The sequence below is a fragment of the Microtus oregoni genome, unplaced genomic scaffold, assembly GCF_018167655.1.
Source record: "Microtus oregoni isolate MIOR12 unplaced genomic scaffold, Mior012 000037F_ref0000500, whole genome shotgun sequence".
NCBI lineage: Eukaryota > Metazoa > Chordata > Mammalia > Rodentia > Cricetidae > Microtus > Microtus oregoni.
In genome coordinates, this window is record NW_024543096.1 from 2,737,501 (window position 1) to 2,756,308 (window position 18,808).

The following is an 18,808-nucleotide window of genomic DNA, read 5'->3' on the forward strand; positions in this document are numbered from 1 at the left end:
CCCTGTAAGCCAGAGTACCGAGTCTGCTGAGAATGTTTGCTGAAAGCCCGTGTTACTGTGTAAGCAAGCCTGCAGTGCCCACTGCTACCGGGCATGGCTTTATCTGCTCTCATAGTTTCTTCGGTCACAAACACACAGTTATCTGATGAAACATTGATCATTTTCCTTCTCCTTTCTCTATTCGGCTCCTCTGACTTTCCTGTCAGAAGCCTGGAAAAACAAATCTGCAGTTACTGTTGCTGAGGGGAGACAAAGTTTAACTTCTGGATTGGCAATTGGAGAATAATTCATGAGCAGATTTCTAGCAAATTATATGATTTGCTAAATTTTGGTCTTTGATTTATATTTATGTACTCCTGCTACTGCTATAAGGTTGTGCCAGCCTCAATTTCATCATGAATGAGATCATTTTAATTCAGCCCCCCCCCCCCAAACTGTGACCTGACCATGGTCTGAATGTGTTCAAAAAGTAATTTTAAGCCTCCTTTTGATTTGAAAAGGAGTACTGCATGCTTGGTCGTTCATACAAATAACATAAAACTTAATTATTGGATGATTTGGCAGAGGATCTTCTTGCCAAACAACAGTCAATGCCAGCTACTGTGAAGCTGGCGTTACCCAGGCCCTAGCCCACAGCCCCCTTGTGTATGGGTGTTTGTTCATTGTGTCTTAGGGCAAGATATTCCAGCTAGGATTCACGGCTCTGGGATGCAGGGTGCAACCCAAAGGGTGCACCGTATTTATAACTCCAGTTAAAAAATGCTGTCTCACCTAGAAGGGAAGTAGATCCGCGCTGTCAAATCACCAGGAGGCTGCGACAAAGGGAGCTCGCAGCCTGACACACGGTGTAACAACATAGCAAACACCTTTAATTCTGTCATGTCTCATACCCTTTACTTTCTCACACATCTATGGCTGCTCGAACGTTGACACCTACACTCTCTTTCGAAACTAAATAAGGCGATCTTATTTAAGCCCAAATGCAACACCTGTAAAGTTATTCTTGTGCCCAACAAAAAATAACCATTAACTCCTTCCTCAAAAAAAAAAAAAAAAAAAAAAAAAAACCTCTCTGCTTGGTCTGCAAAGGCTCAAGCTGGTAACCGGTGGCCTGAGGGCTCAACTCCCAGCTTCACATGACCTCTCTTTCAGCTCTGACAGACAGACGTGCAAGACTTCCCCTTCCCAAGGATGCTAGGGCAGGGAGACCGTCACTGTCCCATTGGCCTTCGCAGCTTCTAGAGCTGCAGCTCCTTTCTTCATCACAACTTCCACACGTCTGGTGTCTTTCATAGTAAGAAGCAAGGCCCCAGCTGCTCCATTCCCTCTAGCGACCAGAGTCTAATATTTTAAAAGCTAGAAATGAAAATAGCTTTTCTAAAGATATTTCTTGGAATATTTAATGCGCTGTCTTGACTCCCTTTCTCTATCTTTTTTTTTCCTTGCCAATTATAAACCACCATTTGGAGGGCTTATGAGCAATGTAAGTCCACCTCATCTAATTAAGCCGCATTGTTTTAAAAGCTTGAACAGTTTTCATGTCTACAGGACTTGTCTGAATAATAAAGTGCTAGAGCCAGGATTCTGAGTGTCTGTGGAGAGCCAGGAATTTCATCTGCTGAGTGCAAAGGGCCAGGCACTGAAAGAGTTAACCCGCATTGCTGGGTAGGTTAATATCACAGCTGCCCGGTACCTCACTTAACAAAAGCCTCCTTTTGCAAACAGACTCCCACCCCCCCTCACCCCCAGTGTCCAAAGGTGTTTACTGAAGTAAATCTGCCTAAATCCTTCATTGCTTGAGTCATGGGGGTGGATAGAAGGGGTGGAAGGTGTAGGGCTAATCTCTTTTTGTAAATTCTGTAAATCTTCTGGGAAAAAGGGGGAAAAAAAAACCCTAGGAATCTGTGTCACATGCCCATGTACAACTCCTAATGTGTCCATTCCTGTACCACTTGGGGGTTGGAAAAGTCACCCATATCAAACAGTTCTCTCTTTTTGGGAAAGCCTGTATGTTCAAGGGTGTGTGTGTGTGTGTGTGTGTGTGTGTGTGTGTGTGTGGTGTGCATTTGTGCATGTGATCTAATTGTCGAGGAAGAACTGTTGGTATCTTAAAAGTGGTTTTCAGAAAGTGGAAAAAAGACAAAACCGTTCTACAGCAAGATAAGGTGCTCAAAAGTTGTCACGAGAGGGACCTGCTTTTGCCGTGGTCTTGTTCCGGTATCATCAGCTGCATGTTACTTTTGCATGTTGAAAATGGAGACAAATAACCAGGGAAACCTGACAGGTCCGCCTCCGAGGGTTTAAACAATTCCCAGCAAGAAGGAGCCCTTTAGGCACGAACTTTCTCTGTCAAGAAAACGTGAATACCACCAGCCCCTCCCTACAAATCCTGAAGCATCCAGTTTGAGATACAAAAAGGCTGTCATCTCACAAATGTTAAACATACTAAAAAAATCTGAAAAAAAAAGTATGGAGAAGGTGTGAAAAACGTGGCACTTTACAGCCCTCGAAGCTTTTTAAAATAGAACAACTTTTCCCCCTAAAATTCTTTTCAGAGATTTTTTTTTCCTTTTTGGCTCATCTGAGAGTTTCTTTCTTGGCTTTTTTCCCCTTTCATTTGAAAATATGAATTATCATAAAAAGTCAGGGTTGGGGGGAGAGAATGGGAAAGTCTTTTCCAGTTTTCCTGAGGTTTTTCTTTTTTTCTTCTTCTTTTTTCTTTTTTTCTTTTTTTTTTTTTTTGTCTGTGTACAGGCTGTGCACCAGCCCCTTCAGCCAGAGCAGGGCTGGTTCTCCAAGCCCGCCCCTTCCCGCCCACCCTCCAGTGCCCTCGCCTCCTAGGTCATATGGTAAACAATCATAGTTATTAAGGCCAAATTGTAAGTAGCATTCGAGAGTGGGAAGTCTGCACACCTGACCCCCAAATCTAACGGGCTTCTGGGGTAGAATTCAATCCCCCTCTTAACACTTTTTACCTCAAGTGGAGAGGTGGCCATGAATAGTACAGACATGCCATCTTGTAACACTATATGCCTGTCAGGAGGGACAGGCAGGGTTGAGCATCAGCTATATAAGGCTGGTAACTAGGGGAAGGCCCAACAAACAGCTACAAACACCTAAGTTACTTTACTGAGCCACTATCCTCTACTGCCTCTCTCTCTCTCTCTCTCTCTCTCTCTCTCTCTCTCTCTCTCTCTTTTCATCTTGGCTTTCTGTGGCAGAATGCAAATGGAGCCTGCCGGCGGTGAAGGGCTGAATTGTGATTAAGAAGAAGAAGAGCTCCTTTCTTTGTTCTCCCCTCAGGGGATGTTTACTGGGAGAGACACAGCGGATCAGATATGAAAGGCATTCAGGTCAGCATTGATGTGAGCGAAAGTGAAATCATACCTAAGGCATTCAAAAGACCGCCGTGTCAGGGGTTCAGCTAACGGTGCAGCTACTGTGTGTCTTCCCAGAGAGGCAGAAAATCCTTCCACTGACTGGCGACTTCTTTTTTTTTTCCCTAATTTGCTACAAAATTATAAGCGCTCCCCCCACCCCATTTGCTTCTCACCACATGACACAACAGTGAGGATTTTCTCTCCTCCTGGACCACACACAAAACCAGACCAACTTCTAATAATGGTATTACATAAATGAACCAGCAAGGCACCAATCCGATCTGTGAAAGATTTTTAAACAGGTGTACTCGGGTGGGCTCGCGTAGATATATGATATGCAGGAGAGAATTGAGAGGAGAGAAAACTCCAAAAGTCACATGCATGGATGGTTTTTCCTGTCAGCACCCTGACAGGAAACACAACACAACACACACACACACACACACACACACACACACACACACACAGAGAGAGAGAGAGAGAGAGAGAGAGAGAGAGAGAGAGAACACCTTAAATGAAATCCTTTATTTACTTTGTAATTACTAGTTACACTTTTCTTGAGAGCTTTCGCTCTGACACAACTGTCACCCAGATAAAAGATTTGGCACACAGCTCATGAAGGCAAGGCTTCCTGCAGCCTGATGATTATTATCCTTGTTTTTCCTCTAAAAACTGTTTGATGAAGAAATCCTTGGATCTTACTTTTAAAACTTTACACTCCCCACAGCCCAAATAGTCATTCAATAGGTTCACCCCCCCCCTTCAGTGGTAAGCTGATGATGTTGGCACAAACAGAGCTGTATAAATATATACAAAATTCACAAATCACAGCAAACACACTCACAACTAGGAGGTGCCTGGATGCTTCAAGGCTCAAAAATTAAAAGGAAAAAAAAATCACATTTCATCTTCTGCTTGCTTAAGAAATAAAGACACGGGGCTGCGCTTCTTGGTTTGGGTCACCCTTCTGTCTGCTCTGAACTCTATTCTTCCACATTCACGTCTTGGCTGAAAAGAATATTTGGGTTTATGCTCACATCTGCTTTTGTAGTGACATTTTACATATTTTCAACTAGTGTTTCTGCACCACAGATTTTCCTCCTTTATCTCTTTGCTCTAAAAAGACAAGCAAAGAGCAATCAAAAAGGTGTCTGACTTGGCCATTCAGACAATTGCCCCCTTGTGGGAATGCGAGGATGAATGGTACAGTGGACCCCCAGCACCATTGACGTTATAAACATGTAAATGAAACACATTAGCGCAGACAATCAATTGTCTGTGAGCATTGCAAACCTGCACTCCCTCTCTCTGTGACAGGCACAAAATAGTGTCTACCTTGGGAAGCCACAGTGCTGGAGAGGAACAGGACAAAGAGTCTCCTTTCACATAGAAGAAAATGCACCTTCAGAGCCTTGGAAGGATGCAGATGACAAAGAGATCTGGGAGGAAAAGCACCCCCCCCCCCGCCGCCCCCCTGCCCCAGCCCCGGAATAATCAGGGTCCTCTTAGAGAGCTAGCAGCAGCCTTCAGCCTTCATTCCCACCTTCAGGGAAAGCACACTTTCTCTCCTACCCCAGGAAAATCTGGCATCAGGGTCTTGAACAACCTCTTGTAATTTTCTTTAAGCAAATTAAGAAAGAGAGAATGAAGGGGAAGAATGCAAACCCTATGACAGAGCTGTTTAGCAGGGAGCTGCAGTCTAGGTTTCCCCCACGTTTGAAAATAAATGCAAAAAGATGTGAAATCATTTTCACTTGACAACAGAACGACACTGCAAAGTTTCAAACCTTGAAGCCTACCCCTCTCCCTGGTAGACCGGCACAGCAAAGGATGCCACCAGGCTGGCTGCTGGCTCCGCTGAGAAGCAAAGCACGTGTCTACCCCAATTGGCTTAGTTTTTCCAAACCCAAATAAAACAAATAGATCAGTCTAGATACATAGCCCCTAGCCTTGTGTGTGCAGCGTCTCCACAGAGAGAACAGGATGGAGATGGATCTCTCTGGAGCACCCTCAGAACTGGTACCTGCCGTACATAGAGCCTGAGAGCATTCAAAGTAAGGAAGCAGGCTCCCTAGAACAAGCTCATGAACTTTAGGAAAGCAACTTGCCCAAGATTTCCACTGTTGCAGAGCTCGGTAAGTTGTGACTACTGTCAGCATGAAGGACACTAGCTTGCTTTGATATGTATAGAGGGTCTCTCACTCCCAGTGGTCCATCCCTACTTCACCTCTGAGGGAGGGAGGTGGAAGCCTCATCCCGAGAAGGGGTTGATTGCAGTCCCTTTTCTTTCCATTTAAGCACCTCTGCACTGGGAGCAACTTCTCCATCCCCACTGCCTCTCAGCATCCCTAACAGCACCTCGACTCCCTTCAAAGAAGTGGAAAGGAGTGAAGATTTCTTTTAAGCAGGAAGAATCATTTCTGCTCATCTGATTGCTTCTCCCCACGACATTCAACTTGAGTACTTTTCTTTGTAAACTGAAAATCAGAGAGCAAAGGTGTTTGGTAAAAGCTGCCCTGCCTGCCCGGCCCCCACCTCCTAGCCCACAGCACCCAAACCTTTAAGCAAAAATCAAGCTAACTTTTCCTTCCTTCTTTCATTTCCTTCTTCTCCCTTCCTAATTCAGTTTTCCCTTAGAAGACAACTCCATTCCTTCCTCTGAAACAGTCAGCCCAGCGATTTCATTTTTGTTACAACGTGCATATGCCTGTGTGATTTTTCCAGAGGCTGATGGTGGACCGCGGGGGAACTGGGAAGGCAGCCCCCTCTCTTCACAGAAGGTTGTGAATCAAGAAGACACTGGAGCATCCCAGGACCTGATGCCTAAATCAAGGGGTGAAAGCAACAAACTTTGCAAGTTACAAAGTGGCAGTGGTGGCAGACTGCAGCCGAGTCCTTCCACTGTGGAAGTCCTTCCTGCCTCCAAGGCTATGTGGAGATAGTGGGGTATAATCAGAGGACCATGGGGTGGGGGGAGAGGGCTGGCATTCCCCCTCCTCTCCAGCCTTAGTGAAAGTGTTACAAAGTGAGTCAGGCGGTAGAGGATCATCTGACTGAACTTTCTCGAAACCTACACACATTCTTGTCTGCTGGCGGTTTGCTTTTTGCCTCCTTCCCCTAGCCCCACTCCCCTTTTCCTCCCTGGACATCTTATTTTCTAGGAAGAGATGTCCTGCTTTCCCTGTGGGTGAAAGGAGAGGAACTACAAGTCATGGCTTAGCTTGGTCTTGGCACTGTCTTTGCTGTCATCTTGCTGGCCTGAGAATATCGGGAGGCTGGATTTTTAGATTGCTCCTCTCTTTCTATATTTATGTCCCCTGATCTGCCTTCTTGTCCTCGGCTTTTATAAAAATAATAGTACACATCACCACCTTCTAGGCCAAGGTTTTGGCCAGCCATACACAGGGACTGTTTTGCCGGTTTTGTTTCCTTGTCATTTAGTCTATACATACACACACGGTTCACTTCATTAAAATTATATAAAGTGCCATTTCAGGTCTTGGGCCTCCCCCCTTCACAGCTTCTACTTCTACGATTATTGTTGCTATTATTCCTTTCCAGGAATTTCTATATGATGCTGATAAGCATCATCATATTTAGTGTTATCAGCAAAGACACAAGCTCAAAGGTGACATCTTTTCCATGGAGCCAGGAGAGAAGAAAAACCCACTCAGTTCAGATAAATCCTGGCAATTCCCAAAGGAAAATGCACTGGGTATGTATTTGATGAAAAAGAAAATGAAAGAGGCATGGGGGTGCCTCTCCTACCTGCTTCTCAAGACCTGGACACTGCTAAGTCAGATTAAACCCAATGAAAACACTGACAAGTCCCCAGCTCACATCACATTTTCTCACAGACACTTTGGAAAAAGAGAAAGGTAACAGCCTAAGTCAGAGAAGCTTCCGGCAATAGACAGACTAGCTACTGAGTGTTTAGGGTCTGGGATAAATGCCTGAAAATCCGCAATTCAACTTTATCCACCTCAGAGAGCTTGTCCCCAAATCATGGCAGCTCATAAGAAATGGTTGGTGTCCCTGACCGCATCCCTCCCTCCCTGGGACACTGTGTTACCTGGCAGGTCCCAATAGCCTGTGCCACCAGAGTTCCCAGGGAGCCTGGATCTCTCCCTGTCCCCAAACTGGGCTGTGGCCTGACCTCCCTGCTGGAGCCAAGTTGGTCTTTCACAGCAATATCATGTAGGGAGTGTAAGGAGGAAGAACAAGAAGAAACAAACACTTCAAACAGTCTTCACTGCAGAAGAAAAGAATACTTCTGGTAGCCTAGCTTTTAAATCTCATTCTCTCCTCTCTCTCTCTCTCTCTCTCTCTCTCTCAGAAAAATAACAGTTTAACGTGTGTGTGTGGGGGGGGGGGTGGCTTCATGACAAAGCTTTTGTTATCCAGATGATCAGCGACTGCTTCAGATACTTGTAAGGGGGGAAGCCCCACAACAGACATTGATTTTAGAAAATCAATAACTAACATTTAATAAAGGGAACAGAGGAAACACAAGAGAGGAGAGGGGAACATTGGATGTAATTTTAGTGTCTACTAAATTACCCAGAGATGGGGAAGGGGAGGTCTCCTGTGTAAGGACCACCTTAAATAATGCCAGGCAGCAATGAAGAAAAAATTAAATTAAAAGAGAGACACACGCACATACTTAAAAGGAGGTTGCCTGAACCGAATCTTGGGGACCAGCTTGGAATATATTATTGTCCTTGTTTTTTGTAATACCAAGCCAAGCAAACAGATCAAAGACAGCACAAAGAGGAAAGGCAGGATAACATAACGTACAGTTTCTGACTAAAATTCCTCTGTCACCCCCCATATGGTTCTCCACCTCCACCACAACAAGCAAAAGACATACCCCCCCCCCCCCCCGCACACACACACGGAGAGGGGTGAGAGAGGAAGATTATTCGTCTCTAAGCAGAATTCTTTAGTCTTTGTGTTTGACTCCCTCCAGCACCCCCAAACTCCCACACTGCACCCCCCGGCCCCCACCCCCGCCAACCCTCTGCACTCAGTGCCGGATTGAGGCAGGCTAGGGGGGCGCACAATTGTCCTCTCTAGTGGAAAGTTGTTCCAAGTGGGCCCGGAGAGTACCCGCCAGGCGCAGGCTTGGGGGAGCGAGAACCCGGGCGTGTGCTACGACCCTAGTGCCCAGCCCGGGAGCGTCTACACCGCCCGCGCCCGCTAAGCGGGCTGAGAGCGAAAGGAGAGTGAAGTTTCCTTTCCGATTCTGGGCTGGCGCGGCTGGATCGCTTGTTTGTTTTGAGGGGATGTTCCCCCTCCCCGTTTCTTTTCATTTTTTTTTCTTTTAAAACTCTGTATCCTCCGTCAGCACCCACCCCCCTGCACCCTCTGTCGTCCCCCAACTCTCTCCCCTCCCCCAAGCTCCTTCCGCGCACTTGCCAATCACTTTTCTCTTTTATTCCCACGATTTTGTTTGGGGGTAATACCTAGGGGGTCTCTCTCTCTCTCTCTCTCTCTCTCTCTCTCTCTCTCTCACACACACACACACACACACACACACACACACTTCCAAGTCTCTCCAAAATGGACCTAAACTCTCACATACACACCCCTTTAATCTGCCATCTCTGGTCTGCGTGTCCCCTCGTACCCCCATCTCTTTCCTCCTTCCTGACTCAGCCTGGATAACGGGCTCCTCCGGGGATTTTTCTGGCCATGGAGCAACTGCTGGGAAAAGTCTCTCTTCGCCCTACTCTCTGGCCAGGAGTGGGGCCTGAGCCTGCTGCAAAGGAGCCGGGTCCTCAGCCCGCAGCTCCCGGGCCCGTCCCTCCTACCCTCGGGTCCCCGCATCCGGCCAGGGCCCGCTGCCCGCGGACCGTTACTTGGCGCACATAGAGGCGGCCGGGCGACTCGGCAAGAAACTTTGAGGCTGGCGGAGACACAGTCTCCGGTCCCCTCCCTCTCCCTCGCAGCCCTTCTGCCACCCTCGCCCGCGCCCCTTAGTCTAGCGCGCCCGGGTGCCGGAGCCCCCGCCCTGTCCTCGCCGGCCGCTCCTGCCGCGGGGCCGGGGACCTGCGGGCCCGGGAACCGAGCAGGCGGAGGAGGCGGGGGAGCCGGGGCCGCGGTGTGGGGCATAGGTCCGGTCGGCAGCACTCGGAGGAGCCCCCCATCGCCCGGCGCTCACTTGGCCCGGCACTTGCTCAACTCCCCCCCGGTGCAGCGGCCGCGCGTGGGGCTCCGGCGCTGGCCGCCGAGGGAGGTTCGCCCGCGAGCCCCAGGCGCCGCCACCGGCTTCCTTCTCCCTCTCCCCCCTCTTCCCCCCGGTCTCCGGCCGCGGAGTGGCCCGGAAAAGTTTGGTTTGGGCCTCTTCTTACCGTTTTTCCTCCTGGGATTGGCTTGTTTGCGCCTCTTGCACCGGGGGCCATCCGCCATGATCGGCTGCTTCATTGATAAGAGCGGATCAGATGGCAGTTCGCATGGACTCGGCGCCCTGCTTCGGCAGCACGCAGGCTCGATCTAGCAACCAAACACAGCGACAATGTGGGCATCGCCCGCGCCCATTGAAACGCGCGCGGGCCGCCCAGGGGAGCCGGGCCAGGGCCCCGGTGAGCACCCATCCGCGCCCCCGGCGCCAAAGTGAAACTTCGGCGGCCCCCTCCCCGCCCCCCCACCCCCAGCCTTGGCCCCGAGGCGCTTTGTGTTGTTAGTTTGGTGTGTTGCACTCGCGAGGGGATCAGAGACAAGAATTACATCTTCAAAATGAGTCATAACTCCTGACCGTATGAGGGAATGCACACAGCGGTACAGTAAGACAGCTTGACTCAAGCCTAGGCGGACCCCTTCCTCCGAAAAGTCCTCAGCCGGGCTCGGGAACTTGGGGAGGGGGTCTTTTCGCGCTCATCTTTTCTCATCCCTCCTCCGACCCCCCATTCCCAAGAGGAAAAAAAAAGTAACAAACAAGGCAAAACAGCCCTTGGATGAAGCACACTCGGGTAAATTGATAATAGTAATTACAGGAAGCCCACTCGCCCCGCGACCCCTCCCCTCCCCTTAGGAGTTTATCGAGGCACTGTCTCTTTCCCCCTACACCCTCCGCCCCCAAATTAAGATTTCCCATTTTACCCGGCAAAAGAAATATAATTATAAGGCTCTCTGGACATTGTTCCTCCCCCAACCCTACCACTTGGACAATATTTACTTAAGTACCCCCCACACACACACACATGTTCCCCCACACTGATTTCCTTAAATTCTTCCAGTAGAATTTTTTTTCCTCTCAAGAAAGGAAAAGAGAAAGTCCGTAGCCACGATGGCAACACTTTTAAGTTGTTCTAAATGCTCATATCCTTTTGGCTTCGAAACTTTTGTACCTAAAAATCGAGGGAGGCGCTGCATTTTTTCAGCTGAAACTGTCAAAACTTGGAGAAGGGGAACCTCGGAGGCAGGCCGGAGAAGAGGAGAACCCTGAAACTCCGCGGGGTGGGAAGATGCTGTGCCTCGAGGATTAGTTTAAACAGTGGGCTATAAAAGATGTAACAGATGCAAACTGTAACACAAGGGCCATTAACCCTTTCTCTGCCGCCCAGCACGCCCAGTTCCTACACCCTGCACCTATTGTCTCCGGTGCTACAAGCTTTGCGGAAAACCTGGAAAGTGAGTATCAGTTTCAGCACATTTGCTGAGCGGGGTGAAGGGGGGCAGAGAGAAGGGGAAGTGGGTGTTGTAGAAAGCACTTTAAATATACCTAAGCATACAGCGTAGACTTTCAAGTTTGACACATTAAAAAATCATTTCTTGTCTGTCTTATTAATTTGAAATTGTTGGGGTGGCGGGGGGGGGGGAGAGAAATCGTGAAATAAAGCAATGACCACACAAGCTTCTGGGATAAAACAGCTGTCTTGTCTGTATTTCTACTGAGACTCACACACCATGGCATATCAAATATATATTTAATAAAGTAAGTTTTATGAGCCAGGATGTGTGTGAGGGAAAGACATGGCATTTGTACTGTAAACTTTATCTGTGGATATTATTCATAACTCTGGAGAAAGCAATCTTGCCATCTTCATTATAGGGGTAGCATGTAAAACATGTAAGTAGGTGAGAGATAATCACATTTACGTTAGCCGGGCTCACCACTGTGGCTGAGAAGCTTGTACTCTCTCCTTTAACTTCCCAGTCCCCAAGTCTGGAATAAAATGTGGTGTGTGTGTGTGTGTGTGTGTGTGTGTGTGTGTGTAAGAGAGACAGAGAGAGGGAGGGAGAGTGAATGAGAGACAGAGATCCATGAAATTTATGTGTGTATATTACTTGGTCTTTTAAAATAAAATTTCAAAGTTACCTAAATTTTAACCCTGATGCCCTGACAGCAGTGTTCTTCCCAGCTGTAGTGATCCCCCCCCCCCCACTTTGGTAAACGACTCAAGTTCTAAGAGGACTTTCACTTCTTTATTTATAATCACAGAAGTGAGGTGTTACTTCACACACACACACACACACACACACACACACACACAAAGAATGAAATAAAGAAATGAAACTCGCTAAGCAGACAAAAACAGGCAAGTTTCTGCTTAGGAAACAGCCTTCCCCCGGTGGGAAAGGTTAGGCTGCCATGTCTAAGAGAAGGGCTTACTCCCCGAATTTGGTAGATCTATCTCGAGTAAGTTTTATAATTATTAACAGGTATTTGCAAAGTTTTAATGGCTGGATGTAATGAATTGGAACTCGGTGTGAAAACAAAGCAGAAAGCTTCTCCACTTGATGAGTTTTTATCCCAGCCATACAGTTCTCAACAAAACTTTTCCTAGGCTATGGAACAAAAAGCACCTTCGGTTACCTGAATGGACAGGTACAGGGTAAATTATTGAGGGAAGGGGGGGAAGGAGGGGAAAGGAAAGAGAGAGTAAGAGAGAGCAAGAGAAAGCAAAGAAGCCACTCTTGGGAAAAGCCTACCACCAAGGAGCTAAAACCACCTGAAATTCCCTGTCCACAGACACCCGGCTCACTTCAGACTAACATCCCCACTCAAAATGAGAAAATTAGAAAAGGAGGATGGGGTAAGCACACCAAGAAAAAAAAGGGATAAAAAGAGGGGGGAAAAAAGAAGGGGGAGGGAAACCTACCTGCGAAGTCTTGTTTGTAGTTTTGGCCAGAAATGGTGAGAAGAAAAAGCATGAAGAAGCCGCGAAGTGTGGGGGAGAAAAAGGTGGAGGCGAAGAAACAGCTCCCGGAGCAAACTGTACAAAACCTCGCCAAGAGTGTCGGGAGGCAGGACCGTTATTCCTGCCGAGCAGGTTAGAACTGATCTCTTTTCGGCCACTCCAGGAAACACAAACCTGGGGACGGACTGACGTGTTACGCCTCTTCTAATGACATTTTTTTCTTTTTCTTTTCTGTAGGGGAGAGAAGAGAGACCCTGAAACACGCGCCACCTATCTTTGTGGGGAGGGATAATTGAAGCGCCCTGAGCGTGAGCATCATGTGAAAACGTGATCGCCAAGTTTCTCTCTGGGAAAGGATCTGGGATAGATTATACCTTGAAGTCTCCGCAAACGCTTTAGTGGAAGAAATGAAATTCCACCTCCCTCCCTTCCTCTCTCCCTCCCTCCCTCCCTTCTCCACGCCCCCCCCCCCCCCCCCCCCCCCCCGCCAAGCCTTTGGCATCATTATCCTCATCACTAAATCCTGCAGAGTACTGGGCGGAAAACGGTGCACACCATTCACAGAACTGGAGAACTCCGAGGAGCGAAAGTTAAAGGGAAAGATCTTGGGTCTTCCATGCAAATCTCTTTTCTCATACAGATATCTCTGATGAGTAGGCTTGGGGTGCACATCAAGTTGTATGGATACCTAAAGCCCCGTTTTTGGAACTAAATTCTTGCCCTTTCTCTTATTAGATTTTTTTTTTAAAAGATGCCAGAGCCAGGGGAGGAAAATGCTACATGTGCACTGCATTTTAAGATCTTAGAGGTTTGTGTGTGTGCGTGTGTGTGTGTGTGTGTGTGTGTGAGAGAGAGAGAGAGAGAGAGAGAGATTGAGAGAGATTTTCTGAATTGAATCCCTTATATTAAAAGAACTTTTGCATTTTAATAAAAGGTCTCTAGATTAACACAGCAGTACTAAATTGGCCAATCTCTGGATTGCTCTACAACTCATGCAGACAACACTACAAAGTAAGGGGGTGTCTAGGGCAGGGAAAAGAAGAAAGACCAAAAAAGCTTAGGTGAACAGAAAGAAGAGGATGACATTAAACTGTGTGGGGTCGAAGTTTTGGAGTTCACATTCTTTGATATTGCAATTAAAGTAAAATTAAAAAGAAAAGACTCCACCTTAGCTCTGAAGGGATTGGTTATGCAAATATGAAAGGGATTTCCTGGAGAATACAGCTTTCTACTGTATGGTTAATTAAATAATCACTCAAAAGCTTCCAACGTGACGCTTCTGTCGTAATCCAATCAGGTTACATAGGTCCTAAACAAGAAAGATATTTTCCACATCTGGAACTCAGCAATTTAGCAAGCACTGCACATTATTAACCAATTCAGAGCCCACTTCCCAGGGGAATTTTTTTGAAGTTTAAGTGTTCTTAACCAATGCTCTGCTGTTTTGTTAATCAAAAAGCTGGTTTACACTGCACATAATTGGAACTAATATAGAAGTAAATAAAGACAGCCAAATTCGAAGATGCTCTGTACCAGCATCTATCAGCAAAGGAAGAAACTGCTTTGCCTCAACAGCTCAGGCTCAATTTCTTCGAGTACTAAGAGACCCCCTCTCCAATTCCTCTAAACAGTGAAAGTATTTAAGAACCTCAAAGCACAGATAAAGGGCCAGCCTCTCAGCCTGTAGGCTCCTCCTGTAAAGGTGAATGTGGAGGTGTGACGAGGACCTAACAGCTGCTGCCGCTTATCAGTCTCCCTGGCTTTAACACTATCAAATATGTCATAGTCCCCTGCTTTCAGTCTGAAGGAACCTGAAACAAATAATACCCTGATCCAACACTAGACTTTTCCCTCATATTAAGATAAACTGCTTTGAACTGTGCTTTCAATGTGTGCCTACAGCAAGACTTTGAATGCAAGAGTCACTGGCGATTGCACTCAAAGGAGGGGGAAAGCCACCATAGGGGCTGCCACATCCACACTCCCAGAGCTACAGGGCTTTGTATTTTGCATGTTTATTTTTCAGTGGTGGTGGGGGGAGGGTAATAGCCACCCAGCATGACCACAGCTAGATTTCATTCTAGGGTGCAAGAAAGCGGATTTTCACAGTTGGTTACACACTCACCTCTCTCCTAATTTGAGCATTTACAACGAGAATGATTGGATAAATTAATTTCCTCCTTAGCCCCATCACAGATAAAGCACCTATAGAGGATCTATAGGTTGTGGAGATTTTCAGTCAAAGATGATTAATAAGAAAGATTTTCATCGTGGATTAAACATATTAGCCCCATATTTACATTTCTCACGCTATCTTCTATCTGTGCTAGCTATATGTGAGACTTATCAAGTTTCCTCCTCTAAGATTTATCATTACGGTTCATATCTTCTTTCCTTCCTTCTCTTTCCTTTAAAAAAAAAAAACGCAGAGACCAGCTTTCTCACAAAGTGTGCTTTAAGCCTCCCTCTCCCACTGCGGAGGAATAAGGAGCCTGTTGTAGGGACTGATTACTGACAAGACCCTTCTGTAGGCACCCAGGTACTTTTTCTTTTTAGCTCAGACACATTGGTGCAAAGGCACAATGAGACGTCAGTGCCAGTCGAACACATAGCTAACAAACCACTGTCTTTCTCATGACCATAAAATGTCTTCTTCCTTGAGATCTGAGTAAATACACTGCTGACTATTTTAATCAAAAACACCCAATTATCTGATTTCCTTGGGCTCAGTCATCGCTCCAGCGCCAGGAGACGGGCCCTCAATAGTTTGCACTGACTTTCGACATGTTTTTTTCTATTTATTTGGTACAGAAAAACAACAACAACAAAACAAAACCAACTTCAATTTCCTTGGTTCCCATGAAGGTGGACGTTTGGGTAGTGGCACGGGAAAGATCGCGAGGGCTGAGCGCAGGGGCTAGGTGGCCCACTGCCCTTGCCTGGCACGCCCCTCCCCAAGCTTTTGACCAAGAGTGTTCCCACTATCACTGAGGCAGCAAGACCAGAGGAAGCTGGAATATAAATTTGTTCGGAACACTCCCTCGGTCCCAGGGCCAGGTCAGGGACAATGGGGACCGTGGGATCCACATAATACAGGAGCGCAGGATGAAAAAGTCCAGAGGGACCAGGGACCTCTTTGAGGCTCCTCACGTAGCAAAACAAGTCCTGCGAAGAGAAGGACTGGCTCCTTTTCGAACTGTTTTCCGCGTTAATAATTCACTTCGAGATTAGCGCAGGCGAAGGGGATTCAAATAACAGATACATGCAAATGCGAAATAATATTGACATCGACATTGGAGGGAAAATAATTCTCAAGGGTTTCCTTGTGTAAAACCAACTGCTCCCCTCAGGACACCCCCCCCCCCGCCCCCCAGGCAGTGAGGAGGACACCCTTTTGTTTTCCAGTTCCCAGCAGCGGACCCGGAGTCTGTCCCCCCATTCACCTCTCTATCTGTCAATTTCCTCAACTTTCATAGCCGCTCCCCCGCCCCCACTCCTCTCGCTGGCCCAGAGGCCCGAAGAGGTACGTTTCTGCCCTTGAACACACAAGCTGAAGAAAGAATTCAAATTTGGCCACAGCTAATGATTTAAAACAAAACAAAACAACAAAAATACAAATTGTGTTTATTTTGTACCATGTGGGGAAAATAAAAAAAAAGGAATCTATTCTGGTTTAGAAATGGAATTGGTCTTTCCTTTAGAGGAATAATTTCAGTCCTGTACTGCTATGCAGGAAGTGGGTAACTTCTTTTAGAGTTGCGAGCAAAGGCTGATATCCCTGACCCCTGGATTAGGTATATGGGGGAGACCGAGGGGTCTGAGCAAAGCCAAACGGTTTTCTCACGTGCAAACTCGCAATCCAATCCTTTCGGAGTTGAGCCTAGGATAGGGGGGGGGGGGGAAGCCTATTTAAAAAAAATATATATCGGAGCGTCTAGGAGAAGCCCTTTCAAACAAAACCAAAACAAGACCAGAGAGCCCGGAGACCGTCCCTCACCTCCCCGCTGCGAGGCCCTCAGGCTGTGGAATCTCGCACGTCACCTAGCCCCAGCGGGGCGACCAGCTGAGGATTTTATTTTCCTATTTTATGTGAAGTAGAGGCTGCACCTCGGCTGCGGGGTGTTTGCCCACGTCTCTCCTGACAGGAACCAGCAAACTTCAGGGCTCAAATGAGCATCTTAATTTATTGATGCAAAGCAGGTCTGCTCGCAGTTTCCCCATCTCCGGCGCGCTCGCTCGCCCGCACCCCCCATCTCCCCCCCGCCCCCCCCTCGCGAACTTCGCTCCCTCCGTCAGTCCCGGAGCACGTGGGGGGCTCGCGGGCCCGCCGCCCTCCCCGGCACACACCCGACCCCGCCCTGGCACCGCGCGACCCCCGCCCCGCTCCCGGTCAGCTGACCTGGCTCGCCGGCCTGCTCCCCGCCCGCCGCCCAGTTTCCGGTCCCCCGGGTCCGCGAGCCCCGCTCCGCGAGGAAGCAGCGGCGGCCGGGAGGTGATGCAGGGGGCTGATTATCATGAGAAAGGCTGTGCCTGGAAAAGCCTCCTCCACGCGACTGTCAATCTCACAAAAAAAAAAAAAAAAAAAGGGTGGGGGGGTAGTGGTGGTGGTGGTGGTGGCGGTGGTGGAAGGAAAGGGGCTCTGGAGGAGTCACCAGAAAACTTGCAGCAAGTTAGATGCGTCGCAGGCCCGAGGAGGTGGCTTTCGCCTAAACTTGGAAGGCTGGGCATTAAGGGTGCGGACGCCAGCAGCCTCGCCAGGGGATTGGAAACCCAAATCTCCCTCCTTCCTTTCCTCTTGCCCTCCTTTCAGCCCTCTCTGCCCTTTATCCATATTTTCTTGCAATTCTGTCGCAACTGCATTTTGTACATTCCCTTTTTCTTTCTATATTTCTTTTGCAATCTCGTTTTCCTCCCTAACTTACCTTCTTTGTGAAAATTTTTTTGGTGTCTCTTTTATATGTCCAGATTTGTCATTTCGTTTTCAAAACACGGTGTTTAATATGCAATTACTGTACCAGCAGGAGGTCAGGGACACCCTGACTAAAATAACTCCCCGGGTCTTACAGACAAGTTCGCCAGGTGTCAGTGAAAAGTAAAATAATAATGAAAATAAATGAATATCTCAGCGACTGTAACAGCTTATTACTCTCTATTATTGTATCAGCTCTGACAGATAATTTTTTTTTAAAAAAAGATATAATCTTCTTGGAAAATATGAAAGTATTTGACACAGGGAAACCAGTATAATTAAGGCAATATGCAAATTGTTCTTACTTATAGATGCATTATTTTAATCTTGCTTATGAGACTTTGGAAACTATAGTACGTAAATTCAAGAAACAAACTGGGTTTTCTTTTAGTGATTATTGGAAAGTGTAAAAAAAAAAATCCCCAAGCAGTCCCTCTACTCCTCACCATAGCCAGATCAATTCAGGTAGAAGCAGCCTGTTAAGCGGTCTGTTAACTGCTAAGCAGATCCATAGCTTGGGTGTGTGGAGTGTTTTCCGGGCCAGGTTGCTGTTCATTTCCCAGCAGGTGAGTGAACATGACGCTTCGTGGCATGAATTGGCTCCACGCATAATTTTCACGATGATTGTAATTATTGTTCTCTCCTACACACTGAACACATGTGTAGTTCTCTTATTTAAAATCAGAGCTTGCTCTTGTTTGCAATTTGTTTACTCTGTTGAATTTTCAAAACTTGTTGCGAATCAATTGAACATGGACATTGAGCCCTTTTTGTAGGCCAAGAAAAATATAAGATGCATTAGAAAGATGCCTCTCAAGGTTCATAATTATTAATTGACATTTTATGATGAATAATTAATCATCTGAATAATTTTGGTATCTCTGATCTGAACACATATTTGCATATCTAATGCTTGACTTTAAATGTGTGTGTTTTTTTTTAAAAAATTCATTCTTCAGGATAAAGAAATAAAGTGATATTTTAATGTGAAATTTCTGTACTTGTAAAAGTTTGTTATGTTATTATAGTCTTTCTAGAGATCCATAAAACTTATTAACAATTTGTAAACCATTTATGTAGCAAGCACATTGAAACACATGGCAGATGTACAATTAGGAAAACGATCTCCATGTGAAATCAAGTAACTGTTTGTCCTAAATTCAGATATGTGCACTAATTATGCACCATGTATCCTTACTGGAATGTGTTCGCTGAACTCAGTTGATTTACTGTGGCATAAGCAGAAATAGGAGGCATTTGACAAACAATTCAGGTTTGATATTTAGATAAGTTTTCTTTTTTTTTTTTTTGCTTAT

General features: G+C 46.7%; 1 protein-coding gene across 4 annotated transcripts in view; it reads right to left on the bottom strand.

The window, feature by feature from the left end:
* The window catches only part of Zeb2 (zinc finger E-box binding homeobox 2), a 132,155-nt gene extending 115,097 nt beyond the window's left edge, over positions 1-17,058 (bottom strand). The window contains exons 1-3 of one of the 4 annotated variants that reach the window (XM_041631495.1): positions 16,923-17,058; positions 12,485-12,754; positions 9,734-9,875 (exon numbers count right to left, since the gene is read on the bottom strand). In XM_041631495.1, the coding sequence (XP_041487429.1) occupies positions 9,734-9,806 (73 nt within the window). In that variant the 5' untranslated portion in view covers positions 9,807-9,875; positions 12,485-12,754; positions 16,923-17,058. Of the gene's footprint in view, positions 1-9,733; positions 9,876-10,729; positions 10,851-12,484; positions 12,937-16,922 lie in introns of those variants that run through there. The other 3 variants (XM_041631494.1, XM_041631496.1, XM_041631497.1) reach the window with 3 other exon arrangements.
* Between the last annotated feature and the right edge of the window lie 1,750 nt (positions 17,059-18,808).